This window comes from Nanorana parkeri, unplaced genomic scaffold, assembly GCF_000935625.1.
Source record: "Nanorana parkeri isolate BGI_ZX_2015 unplaced genomic scaffold, ASM93562v1 scaffold236, whole genome shotgun sequence".
Taxonomy (NCBI): Eukaryota; Metazoa; Chordata; class Amphibia; order Anura; family Dicroglossidae; genus Nanorana; species Nanorana parkeri.
The window spans coordinates 150,419-174,233 of NW_017306504.1; the positions used below are offsets into that span (position 1 = coordinate 150,419).

The 23,815-nt window shown below is 40.0% G+C and overlaps 1 protein-coding gene across 1 annotated transcript in view; it reads left to right on the forward strand.

Moving 5' to 3' along the window:
- NTRK3 (neurotrophic receptor tyrosine kinase 3) overlaps positions 1 to 23,815 on the forward strand; it is a 588,664-nt gene that overhangs the window by 143,468 nt on the left and 421,381 nt on the right. The window contains exon 3 of the mRNA XM_018556369.1: positions 13,349 to 13,423. Within this exon, the coding sequence (XP_018411871.1) occupies positions 13,349 to 13,423 (75 nt within the window). The remainder of the gene's footprint in view (positions 1 to 13,348; positions 13,424 to 23,815) is intronic.

Here is a 23,815-nt window from a genome sequence, read left to right on the forward strand (position 1 = left end):
TACATGCAAATCAATAAAAATGTTTAAAAAAAAAAGAAATAGCCAATAGCAATCTAGCTATGCATTCCTATGCTGATTTTGTTTTATAAATTATTCTGACGGCAGCAGAACCGCTGTGTTCTCAGTCTAATGACTGATCAGCGTCCCTGGTTACTTCTACTGAACCGAAGGGGTCCTGGGGCCGAAGCTAGCCGCAGACAGCTTAGTGAATACACCCCATAATTTCTCTAATAAGGAAGGATTATTCTTTCATGTTATTATTCGGATAGAACTTGGTAATAGTATACTTCTTTCTTATTAGAGCAGGTACACACCATTTTCCGGACCAGATCTGAACCAGATCTGGAACGCAGTGCATTGCGTTTTGCCACGTTCTTACCACTTTTTACTGTGATTTCGGCGCGATTTTACTGCATTTGGAATTTTTTTTCTTTCTTAGCATTCCAGTGCATTTGTATGCGTGTTTGATGCGTTTTTATGCATTCCAGTGCATTCCAGACCAGACAAAATAAGACAAGCAGTATTTTTCTGGTCTGGTCTGAAACAGACTGTGCTGGTGTGAACAGAGGCCGGAAATAGCATACAGATACATTAGGATGCAATTTGGGTCCAGAAACAATCTGTTCTGGTTTGGAGATGATCCTGACATGGTGTGAATGGGTCCTCAGGCTAATTACATAAATGTAGTTGGTTTTTTCACTCCATGACTCCCTTCAACATTAAAAATGGGATCCTGTCTGGTGACTGGAGGTCACTAAAGGGGGTAGCAAATCTGAGCTCCAAGGGAGTGCAGAGTTCCTATTTGTAGGGGATTGCAAACATTATATTCAAAAGTGATCTAATAAGTGGTCCTTTAGACTACTTTTTATCAGGTGACTAATGCCAGCAAGCGTATTGGATATTCTCCCAGCAAGGTGAGAAATGAAGACCACTACACTGAATCCCTGGCCGAGCATATTATATGCTCATCTGCACTGGAGAGTTGTGCGTCAGAAGAGGGTTCTCATGGATAAAAAGCAGTTTTATGTGCTACTGTATTAGTAGCTCCATTAGTGCTCCACAATAAAATGAATATAGACTTATTTATTAAAGCAGCACAAGACGAATTTAGGATAAGCAATATGTAGTATCCAAATAAAAGAAACCAACGTCACTCTAACTACATTAAACTGAATAGTGGTTAGTTATTGTGGGTAGATGCACTCTAGAGATCATCATTGTTTTTTGCTCTTTCTGAATAAATGAGTCCGTTAGAGAGTGTAAAAATGTGTAAACATTCTGCTGCAACTAGACTAAAACCAACTATAGATGATCCTAATTCTTAATGTTATTCTTTTTAGATGTATATGGCACTTCTGTGGATGTCATGACATTAGGCATGCCTTTAATCTAAAGTATTTTAATATAGACTTCATTTTTCCAGGCTGCGTTAAATTGCTTCTATACTATTTCCGGTAAGGTTGATGAAAAATACATACAATGAATACAAAACATGAAGAAACCCAATCAGCCAATGTCACTGCTTATTTTTCTGTCTTGACAGCACCCCCCACTCAGCAATATAGAATTGTTTCTGAAGATCTATATCTCTTTACCCACAAGACTATAGATACCTGTAGGCATGCACATAATTTCAGTGCACACCTATAAAATATACATTAATGCACAGAACACTAGAACACTGATGTTTTGCATTTTTTATGATGCCTAGCTCTGTCTAAGGCCATTCCCGCAGGAAACATTGATCTTTCCTACTTTTTTTCCTTATTTGTGCTGTATATGAGATACAACTGTTGCTATGCTTTAGATATTAATAAAACATGCAAAAAAGCAAAAAAAAAAAAGAACAATGCAAATTAATTCAGTGAATATGGAAACAAAAGAATATGAAAAAACAAACAGAACAGTGTGAATTAATTCAACACTGACAGCCTATTCAGAATAATTTGGTGAAATGTCATCCTTTGCCTCTGTTTTTTTCTAGCTTTCGTCCTAAAGGCCATCACAATGCTGGATTCTCGTTTTTCAGAATCACTGGCAAATTGATGTTGTGGTGGTCTGAAAAATGTTATTAATTAGCACGTGTGTTCTCCTATCTAAAATGATGAAAAAATATTTATTGTATGCCAGTAATAAAGTCCCAGACTTGAAAATACTGTACTCTCCTATTACTCATACTGTGATATGCAGAACAAACATGCAGTCCCATTAGTGAATGTATAAAGGCCAAGGGTTGGTCCAATCTTTCCTAAGGGTGCCATTAAACAATAAACTTACTTTGCTCAAAAACTTGACACTTTTTATGTGTTACTTGAGCTCTATTAAAGACTATTAAAGACCATATATAAATGTAACCCTTCAACTGCTAACAGCAACCTACCAAAAAACAGGGAATTAATTTCAAATACAGCTTTTTGTTGCATATGCTATCTATTAAACAGGTGGTCTGGTAGGCTTCTTAAATTAATCCTTAAAGCAGAACACCGGGGACATTTTTTCTTAATCCTTGCAGTGGGGCTACCTGTGCACTGCAAGGGTTAAGTGCTCGTTCTTGTCTAGGCTCAAAAATAACAACGCTATACCCACCTGATCCTCTGAGCTCTAAGATCGGTCTCCAGCGCCTCACTCCCACTCTGCTGCAGCGGTCTACGGTCCAGTGAGTCATCATTTTCTATATACTGTGTATAGGAGGACACCAAAGAGACATAGCAACGCTGGAGCGAAGGAGGAGAGAGGTGAAAGGGACCGATGGGTGCTTCGATGGGGGAGCAGAAAAAAACACAAAACGTACAAACAGCGCTCTTGTACTGATAATAAGGGGGTGAACAATGTATGACCCTAGATCGTGTGCAGCCCTAAAACCCAGGAGGAGTGCCTGTGTATCTGAAAACTTGAAACAAAAAAATCGAAAAGGGCGCAACGCTAGGTGGGCTAACTGACCGGGTCGGGAGACCCAGGGAAAATGACAGGAGAATAGTGTAACAATGGGTGCACTGGGCAAAAAACCAGAGGATAGCTGAGGAAAAGGAATAAGCACTTACATTTCGTTTCACGGGACCAGAGGATGGACGGCCAGTGCAAAGGATCGGGTCATCCGTGGTATCTGCCTGGAACTGGCAGGGAGGGAGGAGCAGGTGAGGTTCAGAGTCACCTATAGAATGTTGAATATGTCTAGCATGATAATGAATAATCAAAGGAATTATTTTTAGTAGATAATAGCTATCTTTCCAACCAAGTTACAAAGTAATGATCCCAGAGAGCTATATCTCAACATCACAACATCATAGAAAGCAGCACGTTTAGATTATAATAAAAAAAGATAATTTTCTATATTGTAAAACCAGCAAATTTTCTATTAACTGCTATAGTTTAACTAAATAAACATACAGAGATAAGATATGTCATGTTTTCTGAACTATATTAACAGGTCTATTCACAACAGGGTGAAGAGTTTGGAGAAGGCAGGAGAAGTGAACAATCTAGAACAACATAGCTGATCTGGAAAAAATCTCCAATTCAGCTCACTTTCCAGTTCAGCTATGTTATTCTAGATTGTTAATTTCTCCTGCCTCCTCCAAACTCTTCACCCTTTTGTGAATAACCCTGGAAGTCTAATGGCTTTCAAAATCCCCTGGATGCACTTCGATCTGTAGTTTATTTGTTGAATAAAAAAAAAAATGATCACAGTTTGTAAATTGGAGATTTGGTGCTGCCCCTTTACCCTGCTGCTCAAGGCACTATACGTGCCATTTTGGTGACTACAGACCTAATGAGATTATAGCTAACCGAGAACTATTAGGGATTTGACTTTGTAATAAACGTGGGACATATTTTTGTAAAGAACATATTATTTTGGACTCTGTAACTCAGGACTGTAATTGGTAGCAGATGCCACAACTGGATATGTTTAGCAGAACAACTATTTTATGGAAAGTCCCACTGTATATTTAGAAAATAAATAAAGTGCCCATTTAAATATATTACATTTTCCTATAAATCTTGTAAGTGATATGCAAGCTGCAACCTTATTTGGCCTATTGAGGTATGACCTTATCTTTTAAGACGTTTATAGTTCAAACCCAAAATGGATGCAGAGAACTTGCCAGACAGACTTCAACTTGACAGAGTTTGGCCTGCTGTCTTGGTGTCTCGCCCAGTTATTTTTTTCCAGTTCTGTGAAATATACTTGCTCTATTTTAGCAAGCTAAATATGTCTACAATAGAGGGGAAGTCAGGGAGCAAGACCATATATGGCTCTCCATGCAAGCGACTTCATCTTGGGTACCGCGTGAGCCTTGATAAATGGCCTTGGTAATTGAGTCAGATATTGGTCCGCAGGGGGAAACATGAATTTTCAGAGAATGTTTACAAACCTCTTAAGAAGTATTTACTAACCACTGTAATGCTGCAAAGATCAGCTTGTCAGCACAATAAGATGGCTTTTAATCCAAGAGCAGCAAGTACAGCCACCTGAGAATAAACTGCATATCTGCTGTGTGTGTGTTGCGAAATACTAAAGTGAGGCCTTTATTTATTTAATTTTTGCAAATAGATTTATTTTATGCATGCAAATCACTAACCATTTTTCCAGCATATTTAATGAGGAATAAAGCGTGTGGCATGGCAGAGATCTGTAGCATGTGTGCAGAGCTTAAAAATAGCTCATTAGTGGGTAGTAAGATTTATACATCGATGAATCACTGCAATTTATGCAGACACCTCCAACATCACATGGCATAAGCATATTTGTTATTTACTGCATTTTGGACTAAAGTTTCCATTTTCAAAAGGTGTTTGGAATTTAGGCAGCCTGCATTTCCTATAATGGTGAAGTGTTCAAAGGGACCTAATCTTTTAAGTGTGCAGTAATGTTTAAAAAAATCTTCTTTCAGTGTGCAGCGTTTATTATTATCTGGACATGGGGGTGGCCATCTTTGTTTCTTACTCCTTACAGCAATAGACTCTCAGAATCTAGTAATGACAAGAGATAGGGACCATGTTATTTTTCCCCCCTAGATTAAAGATCACATGAGACAGGTTAAGGGCAGCATTTTTCTTATTTATGGCGAATAAGTTATTTTTTCTTTGCAACGAAAATGTGATTTGACAATACTGACTTGTGCCCTTACTAATGCAGGTGAATTTTTTTGATAGGTCCAATTTAAAAGAGAACTATAGCCAAACTTTTTTTGTGGCTTTAGTTCTCTTTTGGGTCATAGCAGTTCATTTACTAATGTACTCCTGTGACCCAAAGTCAGCATATAGCTGGCTACTCCCTGCTATATGGTCACAGCGCAGAGCCGCCAATATTGTCGAGATCCATCCCGCTGCCTGACTGACAGCTGGCTCTGCCCCTTCCCCTGGCTGTCCCTCCAATGACCACTGGAGGAACAGAGATTGGATGGGGACATCCCTGCAGGGAGCGGTAATTGACTGTCACTGCTCTCTGCATGGAGAAGCCATGACCTGAGTGATCAGTGATATGTGACCTCTCAGTTCTCGAGCTATAGAACCGGCGTGTGAGAGCTGCAGTGTCACATGCTGCCTCCAACTATTGGTAAGAGTACATTTTCTAGATAATAAAGAATTGTAAACATATGCCATGTGTGTGTGTGTGTGTGAATGCAGGGTTTACACAAACACTATTTTAGAAAACCTGGTCAGTATAATTGCTTTAATGGACCACCTGCTATAAAGGACATTGGTGTTTTACCCCTCCCTGTGCCTTATTATTAGTCAAATGGACAAAACCTTAACAAACTATCTGTGAGGTGCTGGAAACAGGAAAAAGATTCAGGCAGATTTACACTAATTTCAGGTATGAAATTGAAACCTAACCAGTGACAGTTGTCACCAGGAGAGGGAGTGAGGGGAAATGTTGTTAGCAAGGATAAAGATAAGAGTAATTACATGCTAAAGGCTCTGATTGTTACCAATACTTTAAGACCATACTGGAAGTTTACATTTATATATTAACTAAACGGTTATAATTAAGACTCTAATGTTCCCAGTGCCACAAGATGGCAGTTGAGAGATCTGACTGCTGAATAATCATTCTTTAGTACAATGATGGTGCAAACATGCATACAGGTATTGGCTGAACATGCATGTTTATGTGAACAGACACCTTTGATACTTGACCTTACCTTGTTTGAACAACAGTAACTGGACAGGATATTACAAATTGGCAAATTGGTTATATCATGATCTGATTGTAATTGGTGGAATTCAGCCTTACTCTCCCTTCTATAGCCTCCTTTGTTAGCACATATGGTGTAACAAGGTGTCACTGAAGTCATAGCAACTGGAGGGTGTCTCTTCCTTTCATATCTTACTTAACACCTTTACTCCTCAAGAGAAATGTGAAAATTGATGCTGCAGTTTACAAAGAGTGAGAAACAGTTTGATGGAATTCAATATCGATTTCTTTATTTGTCATCCAAAGGCATGTTACTGCCACAGATCTGCCACTAAAAATGAATCAACAGACTCTAAAACAGGCTAATTTGCAGAATGATTTTTAGTAGAATTTTTGCATAATAGAGCCCTTTTGACTTTCAACAAAGGGCTTTGCAGATTGCAACCCAGTTTGTAAATGTTTAATCACTTTTATAGCACATTACCTGTTGCTAACATTGGTTTTGCCTTTCACTATTTTTTATTTGTTAGAATATTTGCATTCCACTGACTACAATTGTCCTTTTTTTTCTAACCCACTCTATAAAAATAATATTGAGAATGTTATTCTTATGCAGACAGTTTTTGCATTACCTGATCCTTTACCTGTTTTTAAGCATAAGGGACAACATTAATTGCAAATAACTGATTGTCATATATCTAGGCTCAATATAAGGTTTATAGTTCCTGACAGAGCACCCAACACATTACTGCTCCAGGCTCCATCTTTACCAAACATCATGCATTTTTTTTAGATCCGCCTGCAGGGTTTAGTATATAGGCAGTGTGCCCATTGTGTACACAAGGCTGCCAGTCACAGACTGATACAAATGGACAGAACACGTCTTGTACTATTTCATCAGCTTCCGTTTGTCGGCATGTGTACACAATAACCATGTTGCCAATAGGCGTCAGTGAACCCTCCAGGCATTGCCACAGAATGCTGCTTCAAAGAAAGGCAGTGCGCTTTCAGCACCCATCTACATAATACATTGCATGCATCTTATTGTTATCAGAGTAATAATTTATAATGGTGCTCAACCATCAGTTTAAAGCTTGTTTTCTTGACACTTGTCTGGTATATAATTTCACCACAAAACTGTTATGATTGTAAATACCACAGTAAGCCATATTTTCCCTCCTATTTTATGCAGCCAGCACTAAATTATGGAAACTGGGAAAACTAACCCAAAGTAGAAATATTAAAACTAGGAAGAGACTCACAGATTTTATACCCATGTAATAATTTTTGTATTTATTGACATATGTTGAGTGCACTTGAGATACATACATTTTCGATTTCACCCATTAGAACATATGCAGGTGTTCTGGATGTACTAATTTAGATTTATGATGCTGAGGCTTTGAAATACCTTATTAATATATATATAACAAGAATTTTGAGTACCTTCATTTCTTCCTTACCCATTGTTCTCTTGAACAAATATTATTGGCGACCTTTAGTCATGTGTCAAAAATCATGAGTATTCAAGGAAATATATATATATTTATATATAAACAATAACAAGTATTATAGGCATGATTCACTCAGTACATCTCTATATGGCATACACCTGGCATCTAAAAGCCATCCATAGGCCTATTTACATTATCTCTCTATAATGCCAGCAAGGTTTACCAGATTTTTTTTTTTGTACGGTTTTTATAAAAACAGCTCCTAAAAAAAGTCAGATAAGCCAGTGAGCTATTAACATTATTGCCATTTGGAAATATTTAAGAGGGACACCTTGAAGGACTTGACAAGAAAAATGCTTTGCATGCCTCCCACCAGACACATAGAGGTGTGGCCACAAATGGGTGCCAGTAAAGTGGGTGTGAATTCACGGCTGATGGCTGGTAGTGTGCCACCATTTCCCATTTGCTTTGCTATGGGGTCTATTCACAAAAGGGTGAAGAGCTTGGAGAAGGCAGGAGAAGTGAACAATCTAGGACAACATTAGCTGAACTGGAAAGTGAGCTGAATTGGATAATTTTTCCAAATCAGCTATTTTGGCCTAGATTGTTCACTTCTCCTGCTTTCTCCAAACTCTTCACCCTTTTGTGAATAGACCCTTATGTTTTAAGAAATATAGGGCCTGGGGGTACCCTGAAGAGGGGGTAAAATAAACCCTATCATTGGTGTCAGTCGGAGTAAAAATAAACCTGATTGCGGTGTCAGTGGCATAAAACAAGGTCCATTGTTGAGTGACATTAAATAAACTGCAAATCGTTGGAGTCAGTGGGAGCAAGAATTAAGTAGGATTTACACTAATCGATTTCTGAACGATCATTCATACCGAAAAATCTAATTGGAACGTTCAATAATGCCATCAGAGACTTGACCAATGTTGTGAGAAATTTCATTTGATTTTTGTTTAGATGTAACATTTGATTTTGAGATGAATGGAGTTTCCTGAACAAAAACCACATTCACTCTAAGGGGTCTATTCACGAAGCTGCCGAAGGATCTGGCCGTAGCTATTTTGTTAGTTTGAGAAACATTTTTATACATGCTCCTTCAAATTGTTTCATCACTGCAGTCAAAATGCATCTTCAATTGGACCCTATCAACTATTAGAATGTCAAATGAATGTTCTGAAATCTATTGTGTTCATTCAAAATGTATTCAGTGAATACCCTACAGTGTTTGCTTCTCTTATCTGCACATTCTCAGTATTTCTCTGATCCTGTCCCAGACACAGCATCATCGGGACAGGAGTCCGAGACTATCCTAGAAAAACCAGGACAGTTGGCATTAATGGTATACAGAAGGTATATTATCTGTGAAAACAACACACTCAGATAAATATAGTAAGCAGCTATAATGATAATCTAATGGTTCAGCCAGCTGTAGGAACTGAAGGTCAGGATAAGAATTAGTAGAATGTACCCACGGTGTTTGAATGAAAATAAATAAATAAATAAACTGGAGTGGATTAAGTAAACATGTGGTGTTTCATCAGCTGCTGTCATAATTGCACCTACATACACAGCCACTGGTTATAGGACAAATTAATAATACATTGATAAATACAGAGTTGCGCCAATTTGTGTGTTTATATATTTGCCTCAGGATTAGTTTTAACATTCTTGACTTCCACATAAACCTGTTTGCTAGGGTCCTTCTTTGGTTACTTTATACCCTTGGTTCTCAACTGGTGGGTCGTGACCCAAAAGTGGCCTCGCGACCTCGTGTTTAGTGGATCTCTGTGCTCCTGCCACTATCCTAGGTGAGCTCCTCCTGTCAGTTCTCTTGCCAAGCAGTCATACAAAATCTGCTGCCTGGCGCTGTGTGTCTGCTTGAGGTGGGATGAGCTGGGGCTATGAGCATGAGGGAGCTCCATCCATACGTACCACTCCCTTGCATGCTCTGTAGAGGTGCCTGGAGCGGAGTGACGTCACATTCTGGCTCCCAGCACCTCTACAGGGCACGCAAGGGAGCTGAACAAGCAATGTACATATGGATGGAGCTCTGTCAAAGCACAGCAGCCCACACTGGACCCTAGACTGAAGATCCACTCCAGCTCTCGTAAGGTATGGAAACTGGGTGGATCTTTTGAATGGCATCCCAAGTGCACCTCCCACCCACAGTTCAATCGCTCGCACCAGAACGCGGGGTACCGCAATTCCGTGCGTTCCATTGCAGTGCGACTTGGGTCGCCACTTAATGACCAAGGACAAATGTGGGTCCTGGGGTTACACAGGTTGAGAACCACTGCTTTATACCATACATTATGCTTTGAGTGGATACCATTTCGCATCATATAAATGGGAACATATCCTTCATTTTCCTCTTCCTATAGTGAAAGGCATACACTGGAACATTAACTCTTTAGTGGGTGGACTGTTTACACAGCACACACTTTGCTGTAACTACTTGTCATAGTGTTTTCCAGCAGATTTATAGATTTACAGCACACAGTCATGAATCACATCCTGCTAGAGATTTTCTGTCAGATCCTATAATTAATGTATGCACAGTACATAATTATTTATTCCAGGCCTGACTAGTGCTGCATGTTTATATATGTGTAAATAAAGCTGTGTGCCACACTATAGATAAGTGCTGGGCATTCTGCAGATCTCCAGCTGGTGAACATATACAATTCCAAGCATGTGCTCCTCCGCGTGTATGAAGGTAGGCCACCGGTAATAAGAATACTTCTCCAGTCACCTGGAGAGAGCAGAGCTTGTTAGCAAATTGAACCCATGTTCTTGATAACTGTCTTAGATCAGGTAACACCAGGAAACAATGGACATTCTGTAAAAGTGGTGGAAAGAACATGTGCCTCTGGCCGCCAATCATATCTAATGTCCAGCTGACATTTTGCATTACTAGTTTTAAATCATAAGAACAAATACCGTTGCTATGGACAACATCACACATTTTTTTAACCTTTATTTTATAGATTGCCCTGATTGTACAGTAAATATGAAGGTCCTCCATGGCCAGTTCAACATTGTATATAATATAGGAAAATTTCCTATGTTTGATCTATGATAAGGGGAAAGATACATTTATCAAAATAATAAAATCCAGTAAAATCAAGATGTAAGATATTGCTGAATTTCATGAAGTACAAATTCAGATTTCAGCACTAAGCATTTTCAATGTACACTGTGTCCTAGAGCTCTGTTTATACTTTAAGGGAAAACAAAATCTTAGTGACAGTTTAACATGCAATTCATAAGACTTTAAACATAGTGATCCTTCTTTATACCCTCACAATTGTTACCCTTTGTTTTAACATATCGCTGTTATTTATCACCCTCTTGCATCTCTGCATCTTTCTCAGATTGGTCTCCTCACTTTTTAGCTTTCCTTGCTTTACACTGGGGGACATACATTTTTTCTTTTGACTCTAAACTTATTACATGAACATTCTCTTTTGGCAGCTTCATCAACCCGTCTAATCCTTCCTCTTCTGCACTCTAGCTTCCCACTTGAAGATCAAAATGTAATAATGTTTAACCACTTGATAACACATCCAAAAGTGTTTAAGTCAGCTGAAATTGAACCTGTCAGAATAGAAATATGGAAGATGCAATTGCTTTTTTTTTTGCCTGCGGAATCGTCCAGAGGTGGTTCTTTACTTAAGCAAATTATGCAGTTGCCTAAGGCTTCATGCTCACGGGGGCCTCATGGCCACCTAGTCTACCACATCACCTCACCTTCAAGGACCACTCTGCTGGATATCTGCCTAGCTCTACCATCAGACTGACTCCCCAGGGGGCATGTCCTGTGGCTTGGTCAGTGGGGAGGACACAGGGGGTTATGTGCTGTGCTTGTCCCTGCAGCAGCGCAAGCAGAGAGGACAGCGGTGGAAAGTGTGAGCTCCTGGGGACACTGGATGGGGGACCTGTGTGGGGATTTAGTGGCTTATCAGTGCTCCGGGACTTGGTCTTCAGCTTTAAGAAGTAACCTCCTGCTATAAGTGCTTGATTCCTTCCTGCTGTCCGGGAAGCTCCACATCAGACTTACTTAGACTAGCCTGACTTTCTAATGAACTGCCAATGAGAAGAAGCTGGCGGCAGTTAAAAACATCCTGCAAGTGCAAAGGTCAGCATTAAAGTGCAATCGCACCACCGCTGCTGCTCTTGGATCTTATTCTTCCAAGACGTTCTGCAGCAGCTAGCATTTAACTTGCCAAAGGTCGTAAAACCTTCTCACTCTTCTGTTCTGTGTTGCTTGCTTTTGCACTTTCCTGTGTCCCCTCCCCTCTGCTGAATATGTTTTACTTACTCTTTACTCTCATTTTTAGTGTTTGTAAATATTTGTTATCTGTAAAATAGATAATGCTGTATATTGTAGTGCTGGGATTTGTGGTCCGCTCTAGACGGTGCTATTCTGCATTGCTGCATAATGTATTGTAGAGATTTGTACCCCTCTATGGCTGGTGGTATTCTGCATTGCTGTATAATATATTGCTGGGATTTGTAGTCCCTCTACAGATTGGAGTCATTCTGCATTGCTATACATTGCATTGCTGAGATTTGTTCTGATGAAGGTGTGGACTGGATTCCGTGAAGGCAGTGCTGGATTACTTCAGGTTCCACCTTCATGGAATTATGGGCCTTACTGGGCCCTCCCAAAATAGAAACAGACCTCTGGAGAGGCCTGTTTAAGGAGCTGCTGGAGGAAGAATAAATAAGAATGTAGCTACTCACCAGGTTGTGAAATCAGCACTAGGATGACACTTCTAGGATGACAGTTAGGACAGTAGTCCTAACATGCTCCCTGATAACATTGTTTGATATTACATTGTAGAGTGCACAGAACACAAGGCAGCACTGAATTTCTGCCAGGAAAAGGGAACAAATAAGAAATGTCATTATTAGTGTTTATATACACTTTAATGCCTATAACATACTGAGGGGCATTTATCAAAACAAGAGCAAACTGAATCTGGAGCAGGTGCCAATGGCAACCAATCAGCATTCAGCATATCTCTTCAGTTTGTTCATGTAAGACTTGAAAATGAAAGAGAGAAGCTGATTGGCTGCAGTGCAAATCTGCTCCACATTTTGTCTGCTCCAGTTTTGATAAATCCATCCCACCACTGTATGTTGTGTGTATTTTAGGTTTTTAATCAATTACTTCAGTATAGACGTAGCAGACAATGGGATATTTAATCAACTTGTTTTATGTTTTGTACTGAAAAGAAGGGAGGTTTACCTATGACCTTTCTGTGCTCATTGGTGCCTGATGCTGTGCCAAGGCGCTTCTATGCATTGTGAAAATCTTCGCCTCAGAAACAGCTGTTCTCTTAGGTCCATGAAGTTGGTGTCGTTATGCAACTCTATTAAATTCTTATCAGAAGCACTTGTTAATTCCCTGAATGAATTTATAGGAATGGAATGGGCTGTGTGATCTCCCAACAACTGCTTTCTGAAAAGGGTCCCCATGATTTCTCTTCAGCTACCACTTGGTCCTAACTGGGCTTCTCATTCCAGCAGGCAGCAGACGTTCATTCATCCGTCTTGTTAATTGGTGTCTTTGATTAATTTGTTGATCTGGTCAGTCTTCAGTAATGTGTGTGGCTTTGTATTCCCTGGCAATATGTTGAACTGAATCAATTACCTCCTTTCTATAAATAGCACTGCATCAGTAAATGAACATTGTATAGCATGCAGCAACCTTGGCTAATATCCACCTGCTTTATCTTTACAGAGAAATAGAGAACTGGAAAGGATTGCACACATTGAATGCCGTGGACATGGAACTTTACACTGGACTCCAAAGGCTGTGAGTGCCAACCCTCCCTTTTTAAATATTACAATGTATTATTAGTCAAAAACAAATGTTTACTTCAAATGTATCCGATGTGGAAATATCATGAAAACCATTTAATCAAAGAGCCAGTTCACACTGTAGTGTTGCGCTATAGTCAGAGCATCCATGTGTTTAGCACACGTTATTGCACAGCACAATCCATTGCATGCTAGGTATGCTGGTGCGTTGCACTGCCATTCATTCTGATTCAGTATCATGCATTGTGTTGCCCAGTGCGGGGAAAAAAATGAGGCATGTACTATTTTTTTTCACCACATGGCAATGCAACAGTTGATATTGTGGTACCATACATTGCAGCAGAACACACGCGCGCCAGGAGGTGCGTTGAGGTACCACTCATAATGAATGGCAACAGAAATGTACCTAGACTTTCATGCATTTCGCTGTGTGATAGTGTTCCCTACACACATGCATACTGTGACCCGCCCTTAAAATGTTCAACTTTTAACATTGTATTCTTCTTCCTGAAAAAATACTGCATCTGCAGCTTTATTATATCAGTACACAGGGTTTAATATGCGGCATTCTCCATGAACCAGTGACGCAAGTTACACTCATGCAGGTGAGATTTTGTGCCTGATGCCTAATTAATCTGACAGCCTCCTTCACACCTGCATGTGCCTGGACTAAGTATGCCTGGACTAGATATAATCTACTAATAATCAGGCCTTGCATATGGGGTGTAGATGACTGCTGTGCTGATCAGTATTTACATGGATGCTAATGCGAAGATTCACAAATTCTTCTGTTTATTAAATAAGCCTGACTGCATTTTTCAATCATTGGATATTCAGGGAAACGTTACTTACAATGACTAAGGGAATGCCGTAGGCAGCCGAGTGAAAGACCGACCTGAAGTGAAGTGAGCCGAACACTGTTCGGCTATTCACTTAAGGCTGGTACGGCTGATTTCAGCTGTACATCAGGTGAAATCAGCCGTACATTGGGTGGCTTCATGTGGCTTCGGGTATAAGCCGAACATCCGGCAGGCTACTCGCTGCTGTTCGGTCTATTCTTATAGATGCCGAACAGCAGTGAGTGAATAGCCGAATGCCGTGTCAGAATAGAAAAATATATATTTTGCCTATGGGCAAAAATGTTTTTTTTTTCTGACACGGCTCTGTGTCAAAATAAAGAAATAATAAAGAAAAAGCAGTGTTTCTCTCCTGGGTGGCCGGGAGCGGGAGACTCCCAGAGCGCCCGGGAGAGTTTGCTGTCTGGAGATCAGTGTCCTTGGTTAGCTGGTAACCAGGGACGCTGATCTCTCTGCAAGTGGCCGGAGCCAAAAAATTGAAATTACAGGTGCATGGAGCACTGCATGCAGATATGAACTGAAGTTACATGCATAAAAAAAAACCATTTCTTTGGTAACTTTCATTTTCATGTTTTCGACTTCCTCTTTTTCTGAGGCACTGGTGATGTAGTGCCCCCCAATTGCCCAATTGCAGTGGCGTCACAAGGGGGGTGCATAGGGTGCGCCCCGCAGCCGGTGACACCATTGGAGGGGTGACACCAAAATGACTGCCAGTCATTTTGGTGTCACCCCCTCTAAAAAGTCAGGCACTTGGTCATGGACCGAGAGCCCGACAGTGTCAGGGCAGAGGAGGGGATCCGGCCGCATACATCATCCCGCCGGGTGAATGTCCCCTTCACTCTCTGTTGGCGTCCATCACCAAGATGGCCGCCGGCAGGCATCAATTAGATGACCTCACATGCACAATGACATCATCGCGCACGTGCGTGGTGACGTCACGCGAATGCGCGATGGAGTCATGTTATGGGTGTCACACGGTCTCCGCTTCGGGTGACACCCAGTCTCGGGACGCCCCTTCTCCATTGGAAGGGCTATGTCACCAGAATCTTCCAGGGAGATCTCGCGAATAAAGTATGAAAATACGTGAGATTTTGTGAAAATTAAAAAAAAAATGCACCAGATGTTGAACAGTTTATGCATGAGATCTGGCACAGACATCATCGAGTCGGGGGTGGCGGGTTGTACAGAGAAGCAGGAAGAATAAGCCAGCCACTGATTACTTTAAAAAAAAAAATAGTGAGACAGGATGCAGAGCACAGACAGAAAAGTTCAGAGGGAATGTAATAAATAAAGAAAAGAAGCGTATTAATATCCCTAAGTGTACTGGTTTCAGTAAATTATCTTAATTAGCGTTTGTCAGATTATTAAGAAGGAGAGGGAAGTCCACCTTTGCTGTAGCAAACTCCTGTATAACAATAATACAGATTGCAGCAAGATTGTCACAAAGCAGACAGCTCTGCTTGCTATAGTGCACCCCTAGACGTGAACCAAAAAAAAGTATTAGAAGTGAGGGGAAGTCCAATGATGGCACAGATACATGGCTGATTGTCAAGGGCCCCTTGCTTGGCAGAGTTGAAGCTGGAGGGAGAGGGGTACAGGGTTATTTAAAAAATAATAATTAATACTCATATTAAAACTATAGCATTATTGTTAGCAATGAGGGGAATGGTAAGGGGATGCTGACTAGAAATGAAGACCTATTTAAGCATTAAATGACTTAGATACTGTATGTCACATGTGTTGTGAGCATGAAGGAGCCAAACTGAAGAGGGACAACAGGGGGGATCCAGATGGTAACATGGACCACTTCAGTGTAAACCAGAGGTGATAGAATGCAAAGAAGATATGAGAAGGCATTTAACATAAAATAATAGAAACTTGAATTAGAATTCCTTTCCAGAAATGTTATGCTATATGTTTGAAAATTTCGAAGTTGTCCTTTAACGGCAATGTCCACCCTTATTTCAGTCAAATCTTCAACCTGTTTAGTGTGCAGAACTGCGGCTATGTTTGAGAATATTGGGTCTTGTATAAAAGTAAGGGTTACCTAATCACAGATAACAGTAAATAACAGTAAAGGTCTTTCAGCAGGATAGATTAAAAAGCTTCTTAAAAACTGTAACAAACAAATACCGGTAATAGGTATACATAACTTGCCACTAGTATACTAAAGCCTGCTTTTCTGATTGAATGACATTAGTCAATGTGATACAGTTCTTTTAATATGGTAAAATCAAGCTTACAACTTAAGTAAACTATAGCAGCCAATAACCTTTTTCAAGATTAGAGCTGTAGAAATAACGAAAGATAATGATAGGTTGCTGTAAGGTTTGGTATTGCTCTTTGCCTTATTAAGAAAAAAAACATGCTGTTAGCCTTTCTATGTTCATTTTTTTTACATATTTAGATTTCCTGTTGCGAGTCCCAGTATTTTTTCCAACACTGACAGCATATTTAAGCTGCAGTGGTCTTTTCTGTAGTGCAGAGTACAGGAACTGGCAAGCTCTTAACAAAAGGCTTTATTACCTCATGCAAATGAAGTTGTTTGCAGAGCTCAACATCCTGTAAAATTCCTGGACCTTCACATAAAATGCTCACTTACAAAATCTGGACTAATGCCTTCACTGTGACAAATAACTTTTACTAAACAAGATAGACTAAATTATGAACAGTTCTTATGGCATTTACCTACTAAAAATGTTCTGTTAGAAAATGTATTTTATGTTCAGATTTACTGTGTTTCACATATCTTGTTTGTGACATGGCCATAATATGAGGGACATTTATTGCCCCTTCACATTCAAATAGATTCTGTTGTAGTGCAATACGCATGAGTTTTCCATAGCTGCCCATTGCCCATGAATTGCACTGTTGAGTGGTTATTACTGATTCAGTAACTATAGGGAATAATAGCAAAAGGGTCCAGACATTCAAGATATGCAAGTGTTCCATTTTTCTTAATTGCAGTCATGCGTCCTAAAAATATTCTATTCTGTTGTGCTGTATTGCATTCTATTTATTCTGTTCTATTCTATAAGCCCTATATTAAAAGTACCGTAATAACTTGTGATGTCCCTCCAAAGGCACTTCCTGTTATAGGGTGACAATGCTGTCCTTGTCTTCCATTTGTGCTCATGCATTGTTGCCTTTTCAGCACACGTTATGCAGACACGGTCCCCTGTTGGCAGCATCCCTGGGAAATGTAATGCAGCCATCACTGAAGGTCAGGAAAATACATGAAGTGGCCGAAAAAAGGCCACATGAGATCAGCAACAATAAGATACAATAAAGGATGAAACATATTTTATTGATTAAAAAAACTGTAACTGTATATTATGCACAGTGCTTTAACAAACTAAATGTCATTTAGTTACAAATTCTTTCTACTTTAAGAATATTCCACTGTACTGCTGTAGCAGTGTGCTATATAACTTACATTACAATTAAAGGCTCCCGTATGACAGTCTAAACAATTACGAAATGCAGTTACTTTGTGATGACCATCCTCTTAAAGAAAATAAAACAATTCCTTTACCTTCTCTGACTGAGCCAAGTCCTTTTGTGTCTCACATGCTCCTCCTCCCAGACACTGCAGGTCACGGTGGTTTCAGCAACAGAGGCAGTGCTATTAATTCAAAAATCAGTGAGCAGGGTTCGTTGCGCCCAGATGCTGATTGACCAGCTACAGGCATGTGAATTCACAGTAACAATGCTGATAGTCACACCCCTTGAAACATTTTTTTTCATCACACTGTAGTACAACCAGGCAAAGCCTACATGAGAGTTGCAACTCTGCTTTGAATTCAGAAGCAGTGCAGAGTTGTTTCCACACCATAACAGGAAGCTGCATTAGGTGAACTTCACTTAACAGGTATTTGTAGAACTTTTCAGGGGAAATAAGAGAAAACTGTAAGTGTAGATGTACTTATAATTAAGTGCTGCAGCTCATTCATTAAATGTAATATTTAAAAGCAAGTAGTTGAAATACCTGAATCTGACCTGGTATCAGACTCTTGAGGTCCTCTAAATAAATCGTACCTACCAAATAAATCAATAGTTCTTAAAGGCACAGTCTCCCTTTTAAAATGATTTTTATAAATGCACCCCCATTTATGAAAAAATGTGCATTTATTAAATATTTGTGTTGGAGCCTGCAGGGCAATGCATCCATAGTCAGTGCATCACGGATGCAATGCATAGGCTCCTGCAGACTATTTCCTTAGCCCCAAGTCTGAAAGGAGATATGGACCTTCAGTTATGGGACTTCATTGAGATCAATAAGCTCCTCTGCTGCAGTGATAGATAAGACTTATAATCTCTGGATTCACAGATCTCTGTGAAGGGATGGCACCACTGTGCAAACAAAGCCATGCACATCCATACCAAATTCTAAAAAAATACAGAATCCCGCAGGGAGAAGAACCCTGGTAATAAGGGAGCAATTTGAGGATGAGGGGTTAAGGAACGTAAAATATGGGTGTTACATGAATCATGGTCTGAAACATGGAGTATGCTTTTAATATTTATTACATTAGACATGCTTGCCCTTTGCTTGTAATGATAATGATAACATTTGTAAAAATAAATACTCAATCAAATTAATAAAGAAAAATCTACAGTAATACTGTTATATTAAAGATGATATCATAATCAAATTTAGTTGTTATAAATTTAATGTCCAAATTATACATGTTTTGTATTCTTAAAAGATGAGAACACTCTTAAGCTGGCCATACACCTATAGATTATCTGCAGATTTTCTATGGTCAGATGGAAAAAGTGCAACAGATTCCTCCATCTACGCTAAACTGTATGGATGGAAGAATCTCCCACTGGGGCAAGCTTTAGTATCTTGCTAGTCAGCCCGGCTGTCAAAATACCTGAACAATCTGATTGGATGCAGGCATTGTTCAGATATTTTGAGAGCCAGCGGACTAGCAAGATTCTGAAGCTTGGCCTAGTGGAAGATTCCTCCATCCACACAGTTTAGCGTAGATGGAGGAATCTGTTGCACTTTTTCCATCTGACCATAGAAAATCTGCAGATAATCTATAGGTGTATGGCCAACTTTAGTCACCTGCTCTAGCCCCTTACCTAAACTAGCCTAGAATCCCCCCCCCCTCTCCACCCAACTGCTTACTTATCATGACAGCTGTGATCCCCTGTGTTGTTTACTATTTCTAGACCAACATTTTCTACAGTGCAAAACTTTCCTGTGCATTGAGCCCCATAAACCTGAATGGGTTTATACTCCAAGTATCTCTACTCTTGTAGTATGGCACCATCCAGGTTTAAAATGGCTCACTGCACAGACACAGCCAGGGATGAAGAGCATTTATAAATGCCTGAAAAGTAAATCAACCATAAATGTCTTGAACGCATAGATAATATCTTTCTTTGTCCTCCCTACAACATCTATTGGTCAAGTCAGCTCTTCAAATCTTTTTTTTTTTTTCATTCTTTATTTAAAGTTTTTCACAATATAATTTTTTTTTAATTTTAAAATGCTTTATTGTACAACAGTTTAGCAATACATTCCACTGTACCAGATAGGGCAACCGCCCTAATCATATCATCAGAGTAACTGGGACAGCACATGCATGTCCTAATACAGGATATAATACATTCAGTGGACACAGGAGATATCATACACTCATCAGAAGCAGGTTTCCATATTTGAAACTCAAAGCAGGTATCTCATGTACATTGCATCGCATACAAGCATAACCACATTAATATCCACCACTCAATTGTATTCTATTCCCTGAGACAAATAGACAACAATGTACGTTTCCGTGGTGTAGAAGTGCATCTCCGGGCCCTTCACCGCAGTATTGGGGGATAATCCTTGCATAACTTGTCATAAGCAACAATCTCGGTGGCCCTGGAGAAAAGGAGTTGTAGACAGAATTCTACGTGGGTGGGGGAAGGAAGGGAGATAAAATGTTCAACTTTTAACATTGTATTCTTCTTCCTGAAAAAATACTGCATCTGCAGCTTTATTATATCAGTACACAGGGTTTAATATGCGGCATTCTCCATGAACCAGTGACGCAAGTTACACTCATGCAGGTGAGATTTTGTGCCTGATGCCTAATTAATCTGACAGCCTCCTTCACACCTGCATGTGCCTGGACTAAGTATGCCTGGACTAGATATAATCTACTAATAATCAGGCCTTGCATATGGGGTGTAGATGACTGCTGTGCTGATCAGTATTTACATGGATGCTAATGCGAAGATTCACAAATTCTTCTGTTTATTAAATAAGCCTGACTGCATTTTTCAATCATTGGATATTCAGGGAAACGTTACTTACAATGACTAAGGGAATGCCGTAGGCAGCCGAGTGAAAGACCGACCTGAAGTGAAGTGAGCCGAACACTGTTCGGCTATTCACTTAAGGCTGGTACGGCTGATTTCAGCTGTACATCAGGTGAAATCAGCCGTACATTGGGTGGCTTCATGTGGCTTCGGGTCGGCCGAACATGCTCAGCAACTGAAGTGCAGGAGGAGTTCGACTCAGCCGATCCAACATCTGGATCGGCTAAGCCGAACATCCGGCAGGCTACTCGCTGCTGTTCGGTCTATTCTTATAGATGCCGAACAGCAGTGAGTGAATAGCCGAATGCCGTGTCAGAATAGAAAAATATATATTTTGCCTATGGGCAAAAATGTTTTTTTTTTCTGACACGGCTCTGTGTCAAAATAAAGAAATAATAAAGAAAAAGCAGTGTTTCTCTCCTGGGTGGCCGGGAGCGGGAGACTCCCAGAGCGCCCGGGAGAGTTTGCTGTCTGGAGATCAGTGTCCTTGGTTAGCTGGTAACCAGGGACGCTGATCTCTCTGCAAGTGGCCGGAGCCAAAAAATTGAAATTACAGGTGCATGGAGCACTGCATGCAGATATGAACTGAAGTTACATGCATAAAAAAAAACCATTTCTTTGGTAACTTTCATTTTCATGTTTTCGACTTCCTCTTTTTCTGAGGCACTGGTGATGTAGTGCCCCCCAATTGCCCAATTGCAGTGGCGTCACAAGGGGGGTGCATAGGGTGCGCCCCGCAGCCGGTGACACCATTGGAGGGGTGACACCAAAATGACTGCCAGTCATTTTGGTGTCACCCCCTCTAAAAAGTCAGGCACTTGGTCATGGACCGAGAGCCCGACAGTGTCAGGGCAGAGGAGGGGATCCGGCCGCATACATCATCCCGCCGGGTGAATGTCCCCTTCACTCTCTGTTGGCGTCCATCACCAAGATGGCCGCCGGCAGGCATCAATTAGATGACCTCACATGCACAATGACATCATCGCGCACGTGCGTGGTGACGTCACGCGAATGCGCGATGGAGTCATGTTATGGGTGTCACACGGTCTCCGCTTCGGGTGACACCCAGTCTCGGGACGCCCCTTCTCCATTGGAAGGGCTATGTCACCAGAATCTTCCAGGGAGATCTCGCGAATAAAGTATGAAAATACGTGAGATTTTGTGAAAATTAAAAAAAAAATGCACCAGATGTTGAACAGTTTATGCATGAGATCTGGCACAGACATCATCGAGTCGGGGGTGGCGGGTTGTACAGAGAAGCAGGAAGAATAAGCCAGCCACTGATTACTTTAAAAAAAAAAATAGTGAGACAGGATGCAGAGCACAGACAGAAAAGTTCAGAGGGAATGTAATAAATAAAGAAAAGAAGCGTATTAATATCCCTAAGTGTACTGGTTTCAGTAAATTATCTTAATTAGCGTTTGTCAGATTATTAAGAAGGAGAGGGAAGTCCACCTTTGCTGTAGCAAACTCCTGTATAACAATAATACAGATTGCAGCAAGATTGTCACAAAGCAGACAGCTCTGCTTGCTATAGTGCACCCCTAGACGTGAACCAAAAAAAAGTATTAGAAGTGAGGGGAAGTCCAATGATGGCACAGATACATGGCTGATTGTCAAGGGCCCCTTGCTTGGCAGAGTTGAAGCTGGAGGGAGAGGGGTACAGGGTTATTTAAAAAATAATAATTAATACTCATATTAAAACTATAGCATTATTGTTAGCAATGAGGGGAATGGTAAGGGGATGCTGACTAGAAATGAAGACCTATTTAAGCATTAAATGACTTAGATACTGTATGTCACATGTGTTGTGAGCATGAAGGAGCCAAACTGAAGAGGGACAACAGGGGGGATCCAGATGGTAACATGGACCACTTCAGTGTAAACCAGAGGTGATAGAATGCAAAGAAGATATGAGAAGGCATTTAACATAAAATAATAGAAACTTGAATTAGAATTCCTTTCCAGAAATGTTATGCTATATGTTTGAAAATTTCGAAGTTGTCCTTTAACGGCAATGTCCACCCTTATTTCAGTCAAATCTTCAACCTGTTTAGTGTGCAGAACTGCGGCTATGTTTGAGAATATTGGGTCTTGTATAAAAGTAAGGGTTACCTAATCACAGATAACAGTAAATAACAGTAAAGGTCTTTCAGCAGGATAGATTAAAAAGCTTCTTAAAAACTGTAACAAACAAATACCGGTAATAGGTATACATAACTTGCCACTAGTATACTAAAGCCTGCTTTTCTGATTGAATGACATTAGTCAATGTGATACAGTTCTTTTAATATGGTAAAATCAAGCTTACAACTTAAGTAAACTATAGCAGCCAATAACCTTTTTCAAGATTAGAGCTGTAGAAATAACGAAAGATAATGATAGGTTGCTGTAAGGTTTGGTATTGCTCTTTGCCTTATTAAGAAAAAAAACATGCTGTTAGCCTTTCTATGTTCATTTTTTTTACATATTTAGATTTCCTGTTGCGAGTCCCAGTATTTTTTCCAACACTGACAGCATATTTAAGCTGCAGTGGTCTTTTCTGTAGTGCAGAGTACAGGAACTGGCAAGCTCTTAACAAAAGGCTTTATTACCTCATGCAAATGAAGTTGTTTGCAGAGCTCAACATCCTGTAAAATTCCTGGACCTTCACATAAAATGCTCACTTACAAAATCTGGACTAATGCCTTCACTGTGACAAATAACTTTTACTAAACAAGATAGACTAAATTATGAACAGTTCTTATGGCATTTACCTACTAAAAATGTTCTGTTAGAAAATGTATTTTATGTTCAGATTTACTGTGTTTCACATATCTTGTTTGTGACATGGCCATAATATGAGGGACATTTATTGCCCCTTCACATTCAAATAGATTCTGTTGTAGTGCAATACGCATGAGTTTTCCATAGCTGCCCATTGCCCATGAATTGCACTGTTGAGTGGTTATTACTGATTCAGTAACTATAGGGAATAATAGCAAAAGGGTCCAGACATTCAAGATATGCAAGTGTTCCATTTTTCTTAATTGCAGTCATGCGTCCTAAAAATATTCTATTCTGTTGTGCTGTATTGCATTCTATTTATTCTGTTCTATTCTATAAGCCCTATATTAAAAGTACCGTAATAACTTGTGATGTCCCTCCAAAGGCACTTCCTGTTATAGGGTGACAATGCTGTCCTTGTCTTCCATTTGTGCTCATGC